The 20,983-nt window shown below is 49.5% G+C and overlaps 1 protein-coding gene across 3 annotated transcripts in view; it reads left to right on the top strand.

Moving 5' to 3' along the window:
* Nucleotides 1–20,983, top strand: part of SCN5A (sodium voltage-gated channel alpha subunit 5) — an 88,766-nt gene that overhangs the window by 50,857 nt on the left and 16,926 nt on the right. For 2 of the 3 annotated variants that reach the window (XM_054693185.1, XM_054693182.1), the window contains exons 15-20: nt 4,181–4,354; nt 5,565–5,921; nt 9,786–10,211; nt 11,542–11,703; nt 14,336–14,456; nt 14,968–15,122. In XM_054693185.1, the coding sequence (XP_054549160.1) occupies nt 4,181–4,354; nt 5,565–5,921; nt 9,786–10,211; nt 11,542–11,703; nt 14,336–14,456; nt 14,968–15,122 (1,395 nt within the window). The remainder of the gene's footprint in view (nt 1–4,180; nt 4,355–5,564; nt 5,922–9,785; nt 10,212–11,541; nt 11,704–14,335; nt 14,457–14,967; nt 15,123–20,983) is intronic. The other variant, XM_037526635.2, reaches the window with a different exon arrangement.

Below are 20,983 nucleotides of genomic sequence, written 5' to 3'. Positions count from 1 at the left end.
GTCTGTGTCAACCTGGTAAGAAAAGAAAGAGAAGAAGGAAGGATAACATGCAACATTATTTTCCAGATTATGTTATTATCTATATAAATAAGCCAAGATAGACTATTATATCTAATAAGAGAATTGGACAGTGTTACAGGGTGATATACCAAACTTAGTTATTTTCCTAGTCACCATCAATTGAAGAGAGTAATTTTTCAAAGTTAACACTAACAATGGCAATAACAACTGAGAAATCCATGAATAAACGCTGCAAAAGATTGTCCATTTTCTGTGAATAAGGCATAAAATTATTGAAAGCATAAAAGAAGACTTAAATTAGTAGAGATGCCATTTTTGCTGGTGAAGGTCTGAATGGGGTAGCTATATGAATTCTTCCCAATTTAGCCTAGAAATTTAATATAATTCTAATTAAAATCCCCATGCTTTATTTTCTGTGGGACCTGACAAGGTAATCCTAAAATTCATGTAGAAATGTAAAATATATCAAGGTAAATTAAGGAATAAGGTGGGAACTTATCCTGCAATGTGTTAAGATATATTATAAAGTCATAGTAATTAAAATATTATAGTATTGGTACAAACATAGCAAAATGGACCTGTGGTGAAAATTGAGAACTCAAAATTAGGAAATGCACTTTTAGAGACTTGACAAATAACAGAGATGGCATTATAAATCAATAGGAAAAGGATAGTCTATTCAATAAATAATGCTGAAAGGGTGGGTCCCTATACAGAATATAATAAATTTAGATCCCTACCCCACACTATATTCATTAATTAGTTGGAAGGTAATTAGATTTAATACCCCAAATTTTATTTTTTTCCTTTTTTTATTAATAAATTTTATTTTTATATTCCCCATACAATTGCAACCCCCTTATTTTGACCCCAATCCGTCCCCTCCCCGCACCCCACTCCCCTATAGAGTGTCCTGGTTCATAGTTGTTTGTTGATTTTGATTTTCACTTTCTTATAGTTATTCATTTTCCTGGTCCCTTATTTAAGTTTTCTAGATTCCTGCTATGAGTGAGACCATCCGGTATTTTTCTTTTTCTTTCTGGCTTATTTCGTTGAGTATGATCCCTTCCAGCTCCATCCATGTTGCTGCAAACTGCATGTGTTTATCTTTTTTGATTGCTGAGTAATATTCCATGGTGTACATGTACCACATCTTCTTGATCCAGTCATCTATTTTTGGGTATTTGGGTTGTTTCCAAAGCATAGCTATTGTAAATAGTGCTGCTATAAATATAGGGGTGCAGGTGCTCTTTGGAACTGATGTTTCTCTGTCCTTTGGATAAATACCTAGGAGTGGAATTGCTGGATCATATGGAAGCTCTAGAAATCTCCACACAGCTCTCCATAGTGGTTGGACCAGTTTGCACTCCCACCAGCAGTGCAGGAGAGTTCCTTTTTCTCCACATCCTCGCCAACATTTGTTGTTGCTAGTTTTTTTAATATGTGCCATTCTCACTGGTGTAATACCCCAAATTTTTAATCTTTTTGCAATAAAAACGGGAAAAATACTTATCTCAAGGTTGGGAAGGCCTTTTCAACAATACAAAAAGTTTTTACCATGAAAGAAAAGATTGATAAATTTACCTATATTAAAATGCATAACAAAAAAGGATACTATACATGAAGTAAAATCAGTACCACCAACTGGAAATTAATATTATGGAAAGTATTGAACTGGAGAGACATGGGATCTAGACACTTCCACATCAACAAGGAAAAGCAGGACAACACTGGGAAAAACACAACCACAACGGTCAAAGGGCGCGAGTGACAGCACATCATAGAAGGGGAAAGGCAGATGGTTATAAACAAATGCATGCGAATTAAAGCACCATAGAGATGTCATTTCTCATCCATGAGGGTGAGATGTGAAACAGTGGGAACTGTACTTTGTTAAGACTGGATTTGGGGTGACCATTTCAGGGAGCGCTTGTGTAGTATCTGGTAAATCACAGATGTGCATGCCCTGTAATGTAACAGTCTGACTGAAGATAGATGACAGATAGATAGATAGATAGATATAGATAGATAGATAGATAGATAGATAGATAGATAGATAGATAGATAGATAGATAGATAGATAGATGTTCTTTAGAAAAGCTTACGTGTCTGAACAAGAGATAATTATGTTTTTTGCAGCCATGATAGTCATGGAGAAAATTGGAATCAATATAAATGCCCATCTAGCCACTGAGAAATAGGGGAGGAACTGTCAAGCAGACCCTAAGAATGCCCACCCCGGCATGCTCAGGCAGGTGCTGGGGGTGACAAGAGAGCCGGGGTACAAGGAATGAGAGACCCAAACCCCACCCTTAGAGGCTCTCGGGTTGCTGAAGGTGGAAGATCCAACCATTTGTACATTTGTGTAGCAAAATTGGCAGAGCACCCTCAGACAGGGCACTGTTCTAAGTGCAGTAAGACAAAAAAGGCCCCTCCTACTGCAGCTGACAGTTTAGCTGGAGAAGTTTTAATAAATATGCAGCTATATATATATATATATATACACACCACACACACAGTATGGCCGATGGTATGTGAGGAAAAGGAAAAAAAAAAGGCAGGGAAGAGGAATAAGGAGTGTGGCCGGAGGAGCCTCCTCTTTCGGTGCCAGGAAGCCTCCTGCATTAAGTGGTTCTTAAGCAGAAACTTCAAGGGGATGAGCCCTGGATGTGGAGAGGTGATCTGGAGAAAGGGAGCAGCAAGTGCAGAGGCCTGAAGAGGGAACAGCAAGGAAGCAGTTGAGTAGGAGTTGGGGCCAGAGGGCAGGAGAGGCTGTGGGTGCATAACCCGAAACAGCCTTGCAGCTGGGAACCCAACGGTGCCTCTTCATATTTAAGGGCAGCCCAGGAATCTAGGCTGAGTTTGGAGGATTGGTGCCGGGGCCCTTCCTCCCCCAGGAAGACTGGTTCCCTCCGGCACAAGCACTGAGGTCACGAAGGCTGGACTGGCAGGTGGTGCCCTGGGGGCAGTGCAGAGATACTACTCGCTTCTGGCTAACAGCAGTCCCTGGTCCCCCCCAATTCACTCATCTGAGCAGAGGGGGAAAGAGCTGGTAATGAGGCAACCAGGACATGCTTCTCCTTTTCTCCTGTCAGCCCTCAAGGTGGGTGCCAAGGACAGGGTGAGTGCTTCCTGATGACCAGCCCCTGCCAGGGGCCTCAGCCGCAGCCTTGTCCCTGACATCACCTACCCCATGGCTGCTATAGGCCTGGCACTGTAGCCTGGCCCTCAGACCTCCCCAGTGGAAGACCTCAGAGCTTCCCCTCTTCCACGGGCCAAGAAAGCCTTGAGAATAGGCCAAATCTCCTCCAGCTGTGCCCTCAGGGGCACACTCCTGTCACAGCAATTGGCACACCTCAGAGTAACTGGCAGTGGTGACAGCCTCTGGCCCACTGCTCATGGGCCCCTTGACCATACGGCTCTACTGGCAAAGACTGGTTGGGTCAGGACTCATGAGTCAATGAACCAGGTGATGCCCAGCCTCTGCCCACCTCAGGAATGTTCCCAGAAGGTTGAGGCAGTTGCTCTACATCTTGAGGGGCAGCACTGCGTTATCTCCCAATTCTCAAACTTGCTAGACCCCAAGCAAGTTGCTCAGCCTCTCAGTGTCTCCCTTTCCCGACCCGTAAGATGGGGAAAAAGATACTTTCCTCAGTGCTGGGCAAATTAACGGAAACAACAGAACATCTAGCCTAGCCTTCAGCACCTGGCCAAGCTCTCAGGGGATGGTGGCTGGTTGTTACAGCCATGAGAGGATTTCAGCAATGGGCCGGAGGGAGCAGGAACAGCGTGAACACAGGGCCCAGCAGTGGCTGTGGGAATGTGGGTGTGGAGTGAGGGGTTTCCTGTGACAGCCTAGACTGGAAGGAGTCTGGGTTTGGTTTGTGCCACCGCCGCCCTGCCTCAAGGGCCTCCTCTGCAGTGCCCGCAGTGGGACCAGCTATTTCTGAGGACAAGGCTGGGGCCTCCTGCTTGGTGAGCAGCAGGAGATCTAGGGCCATCAGGTGGGTGGTGTCCTGGGGCTGGGCCATGGCCGGGCAAGCACCCACTGGGAGCCTGAGTGCGGTCAGAACTGGCAGCCTACGTGGGGGACCTGCTGGCCAGGGGTCTTTCCCATGCAAATGTCAGGAAGCCCTGATTTCTGCTTCCCACCCCCCAGGTCTTCACGGGAATCTTCACGGCAGAGATGACCTTCAAGATCATTGCTCTTGACCCCTACTACTACTTCCAGCAGGGCTGGAATATCTTCGACAGCATCATCGTCACCCTTAGCCTCATGGAGCTGGGCCTGTCCCGCATGGGCAACCTCTCAGTGCTTCGCTCCTTCCGCCTGGTATGTGGCTGGCCCACGCAAGGGGGCAGGGGGCAGAGGGCGGGGGAGCCGGGGGCCCTGAGCACACTCCCCTGAGCTCACTGCTCAGTCACACTTTACTCTGAACCACCATGCCTTCACCCAACTGCTGTTTGCTGGGTCCCCTGGGGTTCAGTGCTGGTGATATGGGGGGTGCAGAGGTGGGCAAGAACAGGAGAGAGCCCTCCAGCGGAGCAATTGGGGTGGCCATGCTTTATGGTTCACCCTGATCCCTTTGGTCCTCAGATGAATCAGGAGTAGGCCTGGTGTTATGAAACACACATTTCATAGAAGTGAAATAATTTCCTGAAGCCACATAGCTGGTAACAAATAGAGTCAGTCAGGCCTGCGGGCAGCTGCTTTTAGAATCAGCATTTTGGATTCTTGAATGCACACAAAGATCACATGGGGTCTTATTAAACATACATGCCCAGGTGATGCCAAAGCTACTGGTCTGGGACCATGCCTCAAGCTCAAAATGCCTAAAAGAGTCATGGGGCTGGAGGTGGGTCAGGGAAGCCATCCTGGAGGAGTTCCTGAGCACTGTTGGGGGCTTCACTGGGTGCTGGGAGGACAGGATGGTTACTCATGTTCAAGAGTTGATTTCTTCCTCCATCAGTTGAGGTAATAATAGTGCCGGCCTCATGTGGTATTGGGAGTTCTGAATAAGTTCGTTCATCCTAAGCCAGGCCTGGCACATAGTAGGTGTTCAATAGATGATAAACACTGCTCCCTTTCTCTGTGATAACTGAGAGGAAGAAAAATGGAGGCAACTGAGCCAGTCAGAGATGTTTGAGCTGGGCTGGAGGATGTCTGCTGTGGGAGGGTGTAGAGCAGGGACATTCCACATTAAGGAAACCTACTGGGAGGTCACTGACGTTAGGGGAACCTACTGGGAGGTCCCTGGAGGCAAGTCTGGGGAGGGTAGGAGGCTGTTGTGGAGTCAGAGAGATAGGGCTGAGTTGGGGAGATGAGACTGGAGCTGTTCACCTAACTCGCAGAGCAGAACCAGAGGCAGCCACCTTCGGGGTGGAGAGAAACAGTGGTGTGTGCCCTTAGAGACATTGGGAAGGAGGTGTCGATTACCTTCAAGGGCTCCTGGGGTTTTCAGGCAGCAGCTGGGGTGGCGGTGGGTAAGTGTCCATGGGAGGGGAAACCAGGCCCCTCAGACTCTCTCTTCCTCGCCCTCCAGCTTCGGGTCTTTAAGCTGGCCAAGTCGTGGCCCACCCTGAACACACTCATCAAGATCATCGGAAACTCCGTGGGGGCACTGGGAAACCTGACCCTGGTGCTGGCCATCATTGTGTTCATCTTTGCTGTGGTGGGCATGCAGCTCTTTGGCAAGAACTACTCAGAGCAGAGGTACCGCATCAGCGACTCAGGCCTCCTGCCCCGCTGGCACATGATGGACTTCTTCCATGCCTTTCTCATCATCTTCCGCATCCTCTGTGGCGAGTGGATCGAGACCATGTGGGACTGTATGGAGGTGTCTGGGCAGTCACTGTGTTTACTGGTCTTCTTGCTGGTTATGGTCATTGGCAACCTTGTGGTGAGTTGGCCAAAGGCCACACATGTGCGTATGTGCACACACACATACTCACCTACCTATCCATTTATTCACTTAACTACACACTCTCCCAGTCATCTCTCTGTCCCTTCCTTCTAGCTGTCCACTCATTTATCAAGCCATGTATCTATCAAACCATCCATTCACCATCAATTTTCATCCATATAACTCCCCCTCCATTCGTGGACTCATTTCTCCCATCTCTGCACTCACCCATCTCTCTCTCGCCCATCAAATCATCTAATCATTTACCCATTCATACTTCAATCTCTTTACTACTCCTTACATCTGCCTATCTCACCATCCAGCCATCCAGCCATTCAGCCACCCATCACCACCGACCATCTGACCTCATCTCCATCAGTCTGCCTCCTCAGTTACCAGCTCTCCTATCCATGTACTGCTCACTCATTCACCCTCCATCAGTTCATCACCCATCCATCATTCATCTATCATCAACCCCCTTACATACAAACACACACACACCCTCTATACATTCATCCACTTGCCCCTCCATATAGCCACCCATTTATTCACTTGACCTTCCATCCATCCATCCATCCATCATCCATCTTTCCACAAACTCATTTACCTCTCCACTGATTTATCCACCCCCCACATGCATCTATCAACCATTTCTCAGTTCACTCATTCACAAGTGCTCTCCATCTATTCACTTAACTGTTTGGCTATCTACTCACTCATTCATTGACCTATTCATCCATTAACATCACTTTTCATTTGCTCACTCATTCACCCATGTAGTTTCCTGTTTATTCTTTATATTCTGTATTCATTAATTTATTCATTTACTCGTCTTCCCATTATTTCACTAATCATTCACTGTGAATTAATTGTCACATTCTGCATAACAATTATTTGCTGAACTCCTTGTTGCATATAAAATATTGTACCAGACGCTATTGGGCCTCCAGAGGTAAATATGGTCCTGACATTGCTCACCAGCTTCAGAGAACAGGAAGGTGGGGGTTTCAAAAAGGCCTGAAATGATTCTCAAACTGGTCAGAATTGTCAGAGCCATTAAGGAGGATCCTGCAGTTTCTGATCACCTCCAGCTGGAGAAATCAAGGAAAGCTTCCTGGAGGAGGATTTGGCGCTGACTTAATAGACATGTAAAGTTAGGGAAGGAAAGATCAGGGTGAGCAAAACACAGGTGAAGGCAGGTGCCACACCTGACGGCTGGTGCCGTTTCAGGTGAGATGGGACCTCACATGTCACCCTCAGGAACCTCACATGTCACCCTGGGTGTATGGTGAGCCTCTGCTGTCCTGTTGTGAGGGGCCTTGACCTTTGCTCCCATGGCACATCTCTGTGTTAAGGCAGGTGCATCTTGCCGTGTGTCTTTACGACATAGGGAATTCTGGAGCTGAAAAACACCAAAATCTAAATGCCAGAGGAGGGAACTTCAGAAGCGTTAAGGTTGAGGCATGTCAATGGTTTAGGCAAAAGCCAGTGTCCACTGTGGACATGAGTCTTCAAGGGTACGCAGGTGGCCCACACATGCTCAGACATCACACCTGTGTGGCCTGGCGTGGGCAACACAGGCTCACATCAGCTCAAGGAGGGACTTTAGGCGCACAAGTACTGTGGGCGGCAGATTCCAGAGCCCTTCCCCAAGCCTGCCTGCTTTCTCCTCCCACGTGCCTTACCCAGACCAGAGCAGCCAGGCCAAATTGGGATCCGTCTCCCTCAGGCCACACAGGTGGAGTCCTGAAAGGAAGCAGAGCATCGGTGCCCAGTGCTGGCAAAACCCAGCTCTTGGCTGGCCTGGCAGCTCCCCTCCCATCTCTTCAAACTGGCTGCCCCTCGGGACGGAGCCTCCCTCCGCTGCTGGCCCAGCCCCAGGGCTCTGGGTGTTCCGAGAGGAAGCAGGCATGCCCGGCTCTCCACTGTCCAGGGCGAGGCTGAGCTGCCCTCACACACACAGCCCTGCGATTTCCGAGCGTATCTGCCTGGGGATGAGAAGATTAGAGGCTGCTGGAGGAGGGAAGCTAACGCGGCCCACACGGCCCCCTCCCTTGCCGCCTCAGGAATTGGGCCGCTGCCTGGCGTGGGTGGAAGCAAGATTGCCATTGAAATGGGAAGTGATGATCAGGCAGGGGCTGGGGAGCAGCAGCATGATTGACGGGGAAAGCACTGGAAGGAGCCAAACTTCTGAGGCGGGAGACGAGGGAGGCCCCAGTGTCCTGTGTGGGTGGATGAGGGTGCCCAGATACCCTCCTGTTTTGCCCCCCAGCCTGGTGCCCAGATACCTGGAGGTCAGGGGATGTGGGGCCAGGATGGGTGAGGGTTATGGGGGAGGATCTAAGGAGGGCAGCTGGGAACAGAGACAGGCTAGATCTGGGCCAGTGTGAACAGAGACCAGGGGCCAGGCCAGGGTCAGTAGAGACATCAGCTCTGAATCACATCACATGCCCCCCCACAGCACCCCAGTGATAGCCAAAAAAAGGCTTCCAGATGTCCCAAGTGACCCTCATTCCACAGAGACAGCAGGGGAGATCCTCCCTCTTAACCTTTCCACTCTGTCCCCATGAATCTGTTACTTTTTAAATCCGTGGCATGTTCTGAAGCATGTGCTCTGACCTTACCCACCATTTCTTGTCAGCTTCCTGACAGGCGTGTCGTGGGAGTCTGAGAAGCCAGAGCAGGGGGCTCAGAGTGTATTTCCAGGGAGAGCTGCGGGCCCACCTTCTGACCCAGCCTGCTTTCGGGGAGTTCGGCTGAACTCCCTTCTAGGGGTAAGGGTGGGAAGAAGAGGACACCAAGCCCAAGGTGCTGGGAAGGCTGTGCCTCTGGCCGGGGAGGAGCTCTGAGCCACTCTGGCCCGCAGTTTGTATCATGCCCAGGGCCATCTTCATTCACCCTCTTCAAGGCCGGGCAGTGGCCCCAGCTCAGCCCCTCATCACTCAGCTGAGTTCTCTTTTTTAACAGAAGCTAAAACTTTACGCTTACAGGATGTTTTAACAGCAAGCAGCAGCCTAGAACCATCTGAAGGCAGAGTGGTCATATAAATCCACCTTAAGGTGTCTCATCTGTAGCCCCGAATCAAGCATTAAGTCCCACATCTCTGGCACCTCCCATGACTCCCCACAGCATAATGGCCAGCTCTGGCCCCAGGCCCCAGGCCCTCCACTCCCGGTTGGCTGGTCCCACACGGCACCCATCCAAGCACCCCTCACCATGCACCCTACACACTGTCACCTCTCCTTGGCCTAACCCTGCAGTAAACTCCTGGTTATCAAGAGTTACCTGTGCCCTCCTGGCCTCTTTTCCCACCATATCTCCCTTCTCTGCTCTGTTCCCCAAGCCCCTCAGCTGGGAAGCGTTGTCAGACCTGGGGACACAGGTAGCGTGTGCCTCACAGCAAGAGCTCAGCTTCACAGCTTCACAGCCAGCTTCCGTGGGAGCTGAGAGGCACGTCACGGTCCCTTTTCTGCCAACAGAGCAGAGGCAACGCTGCAGAAACTCTAGGCTGCGTTCCGCCTTACTCTGGCTTCACTGCCTCCTTGCTCCCAAGCCAGCAAGGCCCCGTCTACAGGCTTTGACATTAGGTGAACCCAGGGTTCACCCATCAAACCTGGACCAAAACATAAGAGACCTGGGACTGAATGATTGGGAAGAGGAATTAAAACTTTGTCTCCCCTTTCTTCCGTTGGTTTGGAGTCAAACCAAATGGGGACTTAGGATGAGGGCCAGGGCCCCGGGGTCAAGCTTGGAATTGCTTGGCAGTCATTCAGGCCCCTGGGCCTCAGATTCCCCAAGGCCAAGGCTGTGTGCCCATAGTGTGGCACCTGCCCTGGTGAGCCTGGCCCCTTGCCTCCACAGGTCCTGAACCTCTTCCTGGCTTTGCTGCTCAGCTCCTTCAGCGCAGACAACCTCACAGCCCCTGACGAGGACGGGGAGATGAACAACCTCCAGCTGGCCCTGGCCCGCATCCAGAGGGGCTTGCGCTTCGTCAAGCGGACCACCTGGGACTTCTGCTGTGGACTCCTGCAGCGGCGGCCCCCGAAGCCCGCGGCCCTCGCCCCCCATGGCCAGCTGCCCAGCTGCATTGCCACCTCCAGCTCCCCACCGCCCGCTGAGACAGAGAAGGCACCTCCAGCCCGCAAGGAGACCCGGTTTGAAGAAGGACAGCGGCCAGGCCAGGGCACCCCCGGGGACCCGGAGCCCATGTGCGTGCCCATTGCCATGGCTGAGTCAGACACGGATGACCAAGATGATGACGAGGAGGAGGAGGAGACCAGCAAGCAGGTGAGCCCCCCACCACCACGTGTGTGCAGCCGCCACTTGGACAGGGCCAGGCCTCTGCTGCCAAGGAGACCCAGCCTCACACAGAGCAGCTGCCCTTCCAGGGGGAGCTGCCCCAGCAGGAGTGGGGTGCAGGCAGAAGACAGGCTGTCCCCCAACAGTCAGCCTTGTAGAGGAATCCTGACATCAGTGTCAACCTTCCCTCCCCTCCCAGCTCAAGAGGGGTTCTTGGGAGGGGCTTATCCATCATTCATTTCCCCGACTACAGGAAAAGGGACACTGAGGCGTAGAAGGAGAAACTGGCTAGGAGTTCCTCATAGTCTAAGACAGAGCCAGGGCCCCGGACCCCAGAGCCCATCCTGATCTCCGTCCCCCTCCGGGACTAACAAGGGCTAATGCCTTCGTGAGAGAGGTGTAAGTCTCCTGACCTTCCCGCTGCCCCTTCCCCTCCTCCCAAGTCCAGGGCTAACTCTGAGATTTAAAAATAAGTATCCCTAAGATGACAGGTGTCAGAGACAGCACTATCTTATCTCCCAACCTGTTATTTTTAACACTTAGGACCAGAGTCTGGACAAAAGAGACAGTGCCCCCCTCGCACACTCACAGTGGGCCTGCGCTGGGCTCTTCGGTCTTTAGGTTCTCCCTGTTTAGTCGGGTCCATCCTGGCCGCTTCCTCTGGGGCCTCCCTAGGTGGAGCTGGCTGGAGACCAGCTGCTCCCCATGCGTGCAATTTGATCTGAGGTTCCAGGCAAGATTCCATGTTCTCCTGCTTCCCTGTGGAGCCAGAGGCCAGCTTCGACCCTTGGAATCAGACAGTGTCAGTTGGGAGGCCTGTTGGCATAGCCAGGACCACAGCTTCCAGTCATCTCCAGGATGCTGGCAGGGCAGAAATGGAATTCTAGCCACTCCTTTGCCTTCTCCTTTCCTTCTCTTGAGCCCACTAACTCTGGTTCCCTAGGGCGCATGTGTGTGTGTGTGTGTGTGTGTGCCGTGTGTGCACTGGTGCAGGATTGCTGAAGTGCCATGGGAACTCATGGGGAATATCAACACATCCTCCCTAAGTGAAGTTGTCAGCATTGGGGAGCTGGGCGTCACGGCCAGCTGCACCCTTCCAGGGAGCAGGAAGTGCAAGAGATTTATGCCAAGCTCTGTCTGGTTCCAGACCCTTTGCCTGGACCTCCCAGCCGGCCCTGAGTGCGGGGTCTTCAGTGAGACCAGGCCTCATAGAGAGGCCAGGGCCGTGCCTCGGTGCATGGTCGGGGCCTGAAGCCCACAGAGTCGGAGCCCTGGAGACCCGCTGGCCAGGGAGCTCATGGATTTGGGGTCTCTTCAGCAGGAATCCCAACCTGTGTCCAGTGGCCCAGAGGCCCTCCCGGAGCCCGGGGCCTCGAGCCAGGTGTCAGAGACCGCTTCCTCCGAGGGCGAGGCCAGTGCGGCTCAGGCAGACTGGCAACAGCAGCGCAAAGTGGAGTCCCCGGCCCCAGGGTGCAGTGAGGTAACACACTTTCATCTACAGACAAGGCTGTGGGCAACCCTGTCCTGACAGGGGAGGGAGGGCCTGCAGCTCAAAGTCATAGGAAGTTCTGGAAATAGTCAGTCGAGGACCCTAACTCGACCAGGACTAACACCGTCTCACCTCCAGCTGTGCACCTCTCCTCGCTGGGTCCCCAGGTTTTGTTCCTGCCTGGTAAATGTTTGTCCCTTTTGTGTCACCCCATCCCAGAGGACTTCTGGGAGCTCTGAGAACAAGTTCTTGGCACATTGGCCAACAGCTGCTTCTCACCTGAACTAAAGCAGAGGCCTTAGAAGGGAGACCCACCCAGCCTACTGTTGGGGTTTGTTTGTCCACACTGGGTTTTACTGTGAATTAGCCACCAGCATTTAAACCTGGCAGTTTTGAGGTTAAAAAAAAATCTGCATCTCTGGCTTCTCTTGGAAAAGTCAGAAATCTGCCTGCTGGAGACTGGCTCCTTGACCTCCTCTGCACACAGGCAGGAACTCCCGGGTTTGCCACAGATCCTGCCTGCCTGGCTTCCTCCCATTACCCGCATGCGAGTTTGCAACCCCTGCCAGTGTGTTAACTACACCGCGCCCTGCTCACTCCCAGCGGCGCGGAGGGGAGGTCGTGTGTTCAGACGCTGCTCAGGGGCCATTGTCCCGCATCGGTCCTGCTTGTCCTAGTGCAGCAGTTGAGACTTGCTCCAAGGGACCCGTTCTCAAAGGAGGTGCCTGTGGAAGCTTTGCTAACACGGCCAGTTTTGAAGCACAAGGGCCAGGGGAGTCCTCGTCCCAACAGTCCAGGTCCCACTTCTTCCCCTGAAGGGCCTGAGACCTGCAGGCATGTGGGGACAGGAAGACACGGAAGGGACAGAGGAAGTCGCGGAGAAGAGGGGACTGTCGTGCCAGAATATTGGGCTTTGAACAAGTCTGGTCATTTCTTCCTGTCTTCAAGTCAGTTCACAGTGAGACTATAAAAGGGAGCGAGAGGTGGGCTGGGGCTTTCCTGGGGGAACAATCCCCCCCTCCACCTGCAGTGTGATCCTGAGAACTTGTCCTCCCACGTGACACATGGCGTATCCTAGACAGCACCCAGATCTGAAAAGAAAAGCAGCATGAAGAATTCCAGCTGGAGGCTTCCCAGCTCCGCTCCTCACAGCGAGGCTGGCGGAGGAGGGAAGAAGCCCTCAAGATGGCAGGTCCACGGAAGGCAAATCCTCACCCCTTGGGTCACAGCCCCAGCCTGCACCCAGGAGCGCTTCTCCCACCAGAATCCAGCCCTTCCCTACCACAAACCGTGACATTAAAGTGGACTTTGAGATGCAGTGAAAGAGTCGTGGAAGGAGCAGGAGAGAAGGCAGCTTTGGCAGTGGAGGCAGGCCGTGGACTCCGAGCACCTGCGCTCAAAGCACCTTGTCTGTAAGTGCAGCCTGAGCACTGCAGCCGGCCGAGCTGGGGGCTTAGGTGTGATCTGAGGCCAGTGGAGACTGTCCTTCCCGCACAGCACCCTCTACTCTACCATCCATCTTCAGGCTGGGCTCCTCGAAATAGGGCCTGGGATCAATTTCTGTGCACGTGCTCTATTGAGTGTTCTCAGGAGAGACAAAGAAGTAAGAGAAGCTGACCGAGGCGAAGAAGGCAGCTCTGACAAGCGTGATTGCTAAACTCCAACCTCAGCCTCATTCCAAGGGGTGCTCTGAAGTGTGAACTGCACCACAGCGTTGCTGCGACCCACAGCCAGGGACTGGCCCTTGTGTTCCTACATCAGTCAGTCAATGGGTGTCGGCCACCCCTGACTTGGGTTGAACCCCCTGAGCCCTTTCCAGGCAACTCCCTGGCAGAAGACAGTGTTCTAGAGAACAGGGGCCAGTGAGGCACCAGTGATCACAGAGGCAGGGGATGTGTGCGCTGCAGGACAGAGGGGAACTGGGCAGAGCACCTGTGGCCACTCCAGCACGCCTACACACAGGCTGCACATGCTCACAAGGGCACACTGCACACACACACCTCTCTAAACTCAGGCTATCCAAGTCAGGGAACAGAACCTGCATGGCTAAACAGGGAAGGTTCTAGCACCTGTCACTCTTCAGGCGCTGAGCAGCACCCGTTCAAATTGGGTGAGATGCGTAGGCTGGGTGGCTGGCTGGTTCTGTGCATGTCTGACCTAGTGTCTGCGCACCCATGGTGGTGGTCCTAACTGCTCTGGATGTGGCATGCCTGTGTGTACTGAGCTCCTGCTGTGTGTTCCTGTGCCAGTGTGTGTCTGTGTTGCTGCCCCATGTCTGTTTTGTTCCCAAATGGATGCATTCCTCATACCCAGTGTTTTCCCTGAACCCCAACACCCTGCATCCTCACCCTAGATGCCAGCAGGCCAGGAGTCTAGGAGTCTAGAATCAGACATAGGCATCCTGAGATGCCAGCTTCTCTCAGTCCTGTTTGGCCCTAGATGGGCTCTGTGACAGGTTCTCACCCACCATAGGCTCAGGTTCCCAGGGTGTATGATAGAGAATAGTCTGGCACCTCCCTCCAGGGAGCGCCAGGCTCCCCCAGCCTCTGGGTACAAGGTTGGAGGATGCTGCATGGCCCACACTCATGCTTCCGCCCACCCCATCCCACGGCCCTGCCTACAGACCCACGAAGACAGTTACTCGGAGGGAAGCACAGCAGACATGACCAATACTGCTGACCTGCTGGAGCAGATCCCTGACCTGGGCGAGGATGTCAAGGATCCAGAGGACTGCTTCACCGAAGGTACTGCCCAGGCCACCCTTTGCCCCAGCCTCAGCCCCAACCAGAGGGGCAGGAGGACCAGCAGCCCTTGGGACACAAGGTCATGTCACACCTACTCTTACCTGTACATCTGCCCTCTCTCCCCACCCCTCATAACTCTGGGGACTCCTCCACCTGCCCATGACATAGGTCATGGTGTATCTGCTCATAGTGCGCTGGCCCGGGCAGCTGTGGGTCAGATGAGCAAAGAATGTGCTAAAGCCCATTCCAGCCCCTGCCTCAACCCTGCATAGACTTGCCAGGTTTTTCACCCACTCATTAGGTGCCCAGTTGCCTGGTCCATCCAGCCTCTCCAGGAGCACCTGCTGCACCCCCCAGTTCTCCCCTTCCCCACCCTCACACGGCCCCACTCACCATGTAGACCTGTTCGTTACCCCATTGCAATCTCTCATTCATTCCTTCATCCTCCTGCCATCAGGCGTGGGTATTCACAGGCCCTGAGATGGACTTGAACCCACACCTTCCCCTCTAGGCTGTGTCCGGCGCTGCCCCTGCTGTAATGTGGACACCACACAGTCCCCAGGGAAGGTGTGGTGGCGGCTGCGCAAGACCTGCTACCGCATCGTGGAGCACAGCTGGTTCGAGACATTCATCATCTTCATGATCCTGCTCAGCAGTGGAGCACTGGTACCCGCCTGGGGATGCAGGGAGGGACAGACGAAGCGGGGAAGCGGGAAATGGAGGTCTCCAGCTAGAACATCAGGCCAGAAACTGGGGCAGAACCTCTGCTGAAAATACCCTCCCCCAGGCCTCCAGAATAGGGATCGACTCACAAACTCTCAGCACCCACAGCCCAGGCAGAGGTCAGAATAGGACAGTTTACTGAGATCATCTGTGCTGCCCCCCTTGTTCCCTGAAAGGGAATTTATTGTACCAGATCACAGGACACAGCTGGCAGAGGTCACAGGTCACCAACTTCCTGCACCTGAGTTCTGGGGATACACCCACCTGCACCCAGCATTGGGCATTCCATCAGGCCATTTCAGTGCCATTGACATTGGTGCTGTTAGAACAGTGGCAGCTCCACTTATTCCTTGTCTTCTAGGGCCAGAGGACAAGCTATGCATTTCACACATTATCACATTTAATCCCCCAACAACCCTTTGTGGAAACATTAAGCAACTTGCCTAAGGTCCCACCCCTTCCAAGCAGCAGATGTGCCATTTGCACCCTGGCACTTGGATTCCAGAGTCCTTTGTCTTTGATCTCCGATTTGTTCAATAAGTTTTTTTTTAATCTTATATCTAGCAGTGGGGGGGCCATGAAGGGTGTCTATAGGCTTGGTCTCAGGACCTTCAGTCTAGTTCGGGAAACCAGATCCAGCAGCTTGGGATAGTCAGAGATCAGCTCAAGAGAGTGCTCTGAGCCAGAATGGAGCAGATGACTCAGAGTGATGGGCAATCAGGAGAATCTGGAGCCATTAGGGAGTCTCCCTGGAGGAAGCAGATGGAGCTGGACAATGGAGGATAGGGAAGGTTGTTGACGTCAGGAGGCTCAGTGAGGCCCTCCAGGGAGGCCCTACCTGGCTCCCAAACACCCTACTCTGATCTGTCAGTGCCTTTCTACGAGGACATGGAACAGCCCTAGAGAGGATTCTGGAAGGTTCTGGTAAACAGGGAGAGAGGAGATGCAGAAAGCAGAAGAAACAGAAACTTCCCTGGCCCAGGGGAGCCAACATCTGATAATCATTGGGGAGGTGCTAGCCCCATGGATGAGCAAGTCACGAAATTCTTTGGAGCCCAGAGAGGGAGCGCAGGGCACTTTAGAATCGGCAGTGTGCCTCCACCCCATGTTGTGTCCTGTGCAGGAAGACATTGTGGCTGTCACTTCTAAACCTCTGAGGCTCCCATCCCACCCAGTTCAGGCCCTCCCTGTTCCAGAGTGGGCCTGGAGCCATCACATGCAGCCTGCATTCTGTCTTACCATTGGCAGCTAGAGCGAAATCTCTGTAGGCTTCAGAGAAGGATGATTTGACAATATGTTAACGAGTTTTGTTTTTAAACAGCCACAAACAAGGGCAGCCTGAGCCATTTAGTCTGGGCTGTGGAGGAAAAGCTCAGCCTGGCATAAGTGAGGAGGAGTTTTGGCAAGCAAATGGTGACTCTAATCAGGGTAGGCAGCCAAGCACTGTTAAAAAAAACACACATCAATGATATATTGAGAAAGAGAAATCTGAGTGTGTTATTTAAAGTTATAAGCTTGTTTAACAGAAAGCAGACTATTTATCCCTTCCAAATTGCTGAAAGGAAATTTTTTAAAAGAAAACAAATCTTACAGCAACAGATAAGAGAAAAAAGAAAGAACAAGGAAGCATTAAATCAGGGAGCAAAATAATGTGACAGAGGTAATATTAAACCTGTTGTTAATAATAAATGTAACTGGATAAAATTCATCTTTTAAAAGAAAAGGATTCTGGATGGATTTTTACAAAACAAAAAAAAGTAAAACTTCAGCTATGTGTTAAATGACACATCTGAAACATTGTGAATCAAATATTAAAAGTGAGATAATAGGGCCTCCCCGGTGGCGCAGCGGTTGAGCGCTGGCTTGCAAAGCTGCCCGCGGCCTCTTCAGTGCCGGTTCGATCCCCGGCTGCTCCCCGGCCACTGGAGGAGGGTCCCACATGGCGCGCAGACCTCTCCTGCCGCCTGCTGCTCCCCTCAGCAGTGTACTTGGGTCCTTCTGCCTGCTCTGCTCCCCGCTCTGGCTCTGGTGAATTCACCCTCCCGCGCTTCTGACTGTACCCAGTGCATGTATAAACAAAACAAACAAACAAACAAATAAATAAATAAAACATGCCTCTATTAAAAAAATAATAATAAAAAAATAAAAGTGAGATAATATCCAAGGCAAATGCAAACTCTGACAACAAAAATATAACTATTATGAATATAATCATTTGGGAATCGATAGCACTTACATGAAGCCAAAATCATGGGAAAAAGTAGAAAAAGTGGCAATAGTGCAATTGCACAGCGAGATTTTGCCCCACACTAGTTCCTGACAAATTAAATAGAAAGAATAAGGCACAATGAGATATCTAAAAATATAGTCAATAAATTTAATGCAACATAATGATAGTAAAAATAACAGTACTGTAAAATAATAATACTGTAAAAATAATAGCACTGTAAATAGCACCTACTATGTCCCAGACAATACTGTAAATATTTTACAAATACTAACTCATTGAATAAATTCTCACAGTAACCCTGTGTGACAAGTACTAAGCCTATCTTAAGATAAGGAAACCATTAGAAATAACAAAAAATGGAAAGGCTGAAAACAAATACTTAGAAATATAAGTCATTCTTAAAGAAACTTTTGATTAAACAAAATATAATTCGGTTGTAGGTTCATGGGTTTCATCATATAAATAAGTGAGTAGATAAAGAGACCACTTATGGACCAAAGAGGATAGTGGGTTGTATAACAAAAATTATGATCCAACCAATTCTGTCCACCTGAGATTTAGAAAAATAAGAAAGAAAAATAGAGGTAAAGACTGACTGGGGTTTAAAAAAAAAAAAACTAGAAAAGAAGATTATTAAAAATACTATATGTGAAATCTAACCAAAGCTATAATAACAGAAAATTCATGAACGTAAACATGTTTATAATTAGGGCCTCTCTGGTGGCGCAAGGGGTTAAGATGCAACCTATGAAGCTATCCGCAGCCACTGCAGCACAAGTTCCATCCCCGGGCAGGGAGCTGCCCACATGGCGCAGCAGACCTCTCCTGCCTCGCCCGCTGCTTCCCTCAGCAGTGTCTTTGGTCCGTCTGCCTGTTCTGCTCCCCGTTCTGTCTCTGGTGAATCCTCTCACCCCCCCCACACCTCTGGCTCGAACCCCAGTTCTTGTATGCATAAATAAATAAATCTTTAAAAAGAAAATATGTTTATAATTAAATAGAAAGAATGTAAATAAACATTTTACTCAAGAAGTTAGAAATATAATAACAAATAATTAAGGAAACAGGAAAAATAATAAAGAAAATATAGTAAAACTGATATTTTAAAATAAAGCTCAACACCAAAAGGAAAACCATACACTAATTTTCATATTCCTTATTTATCGGAGTGCAAAAAATCTTAAAATACGTTCAAATAAGATCCAGAAAAAACACTTAAAAGATTGTATATATTATAGGCATAATGCAAAATGTCAGAATGGTGCCATATTAGGAGATCTATGTGAATAGGACAGAGAAGATAAACCACACAATTCTCTCAATGAATGCCTGATTTTTAAACTAGAGTTTTAAAACTGACTTTTAAGGGCCTCCCCAGTGGCACAGTGGTTGAGCGCTGGGCTGCAAATCTGCCCGCAGTCTCTGCAGCGCCGGTTCGATCCCCCGCAACCAGCGAGGGTCCCACATGGCGCATGAATTCTCTCACCCGCCTGCACTTCCGACTGTACCCAGTGCTTGTATAAATAAATCTTTAAGGGCCTCCCCTGGTGGTGCAGCGGTTGAACGCTGGGTTGCAAGGCTGCCCGCAGCCTCTGCGGCGCCAGTTCGGCCACCGGCGAGGGTCCCACAAAAAAATCAATCAATCAATCAATCTTTAAAAAAAAAAAAAAAAAAAAAAACCACCTGACTTTTAAGACTAGGAATAAAATTTTTTTTAAAGATTTATTTATTTATTTATTTATTTATACAAGCACTGGGCACAGTCAGAAGCGTGGGAGGGTGAGAGAATTCACCAGAGCCAGAGCGGGGAGCAGAGCAGGCAGAAGGACCCAAGTACACTGCTGAGGGGAGCAGCGGGCAGCAGGAGAGGTCTGCGCGCCATGCGGGACCCTCCTCTGGTGGCCGGGGAGCAGCCGGGGATCGAACAGGCACTGCAGAGGCCGCGGGCAGCTTCGCAACCCAGCGCTCAACCGCTGCGCCAGGACTAGGAATAAAATTTATCTACTTAATTTAATGGAAAAAAACTACTCTCAAATTAATTTTTGTTTTCATCATGGTAGTAAAGTACTTGAAACATTTTCATTAAAGTCAGGAATAAGAAAAGGATGATTTAATGAAACTTTGTTCATTCTTTAATAATAGTCTGAAGGCCTGGCTAGTGTGATTAATCAAGAAAAGTAAACATATAGTGTAAAAATTAGAAAATAGAAGAATTGCAGTTAATACAGTCAAACATGAAATAAGTGTTCAATGTAACAGAAATAAATAGAAACATAATGGTTGTCTAGAAAAAATTTAAAGCCTATTGAAAACATTATATTACCAATTGTAAAATAAATATACAAAGAATTGTTGCTGTCATTGTTTCATACTAACAGAAACCAATTAATTGTGAATAACATTTTCCCAAATATTTCTTACAAGCCAGGCACACTGTAAGCATAAAATAAATGGGAATAAATATACTATGAAATGTGTGAGATGCATGAAGAAAACTATGAGACTTTGCCAAAGAGTGTAAAAGAAGACAAATATATACTATAAGCAGACTTTGGTCTTGGATAGGAAGACTCTGTATTAGCTTCTAAAACAGTAAATTCAATGCAACAACAGTAAATTTCCAACATTTTTGAAGCAATTTGACAAAACATTGCTGAAATTCAGTTTGAAAATAACTTAAAAAATGGCCTGAAAAATCCATAGGATTACTAACTTGGAAACAGACAGCAGTAGAACCACATAGAGAAATCTGAAATAAATTTAAACACAGAGATGAAGCCTGAGATGACTGGCCACTACTTGGCGAGTTCTCCATCATCTACCAGCCTGTCAAACATGGCCAGCCAGGCACTGGGGCCACCCACTGCTCTCACTTCAGCCCCCTCAATAGCCTGACCAGCAAAGGCACAGACTTCTCTAAAAACAAACAAACGTGGAAATGTAGTCTATTCCAATCCATGGACTTGAAGTACATTCTTTATTAAGGTGATGGGACAGTTGACAAGATACTCTGCAAGTTATTAAAATGAATATTTGCTCTTTACCAAAATCTATTAGATATTTTATCGGTAATATTAAATAATGAAATCACAAAGGTAACAAAGAATTCATTTCTAGCCTTAGGGGAGGCAAGAGCTTTCATAACATGAATTCAAAAAGGTTTTACTAGATGAAGATCATAATAAATGATATAATTATAGCACATTACAATAAACGAAAATGCAGCGTAGAACTTCAGTATGGTGAGCAAAGGTAAACAAAAGGCACACGACTAGGGTAAAGTGTGTTACACAAAGAGTTAATGTCCCCAAATAAACCACTCAAGTAAACAAAAGCAGGCAAAGGAGGTGAACAAACATTCACAAAAGGAACATTACAAATATCCAAGGAAACCATGCCAGCAGCACGACTAATACATTAAAATGTAACAAAATACAATTTTCATTCATTAGTCTGGGAACAGTGACAATGGAGAAACACAGCCAGCGTGGGAGGAGTGCCCAGTGGAGGGCGTGTCAATTGGTGCCTCTCTAGGAGGGCCTCTTCCCAAAGTACACCTTTGACCTGGCACCCCAAT

Source organism: Talpa occidentalis, unplaced genomic scaffold (assembly GCF_014898055.3).
Source record: "Talpa occidentalis isolate TD23 unplaced genomic scaffold, MPIMG_talOcc4v2.1 talOcc4.10, whole genome shotgun sequence".
Lineage (NCBI taxonomy): Eukaryota > Metazoa > Chordata > Mammalia > Eulipotyphla > Talpidae > Talpa > Talpa occidentalis.
This window is presented reverse-complemented; position numbering and strand designations above follow the sequence as displayed.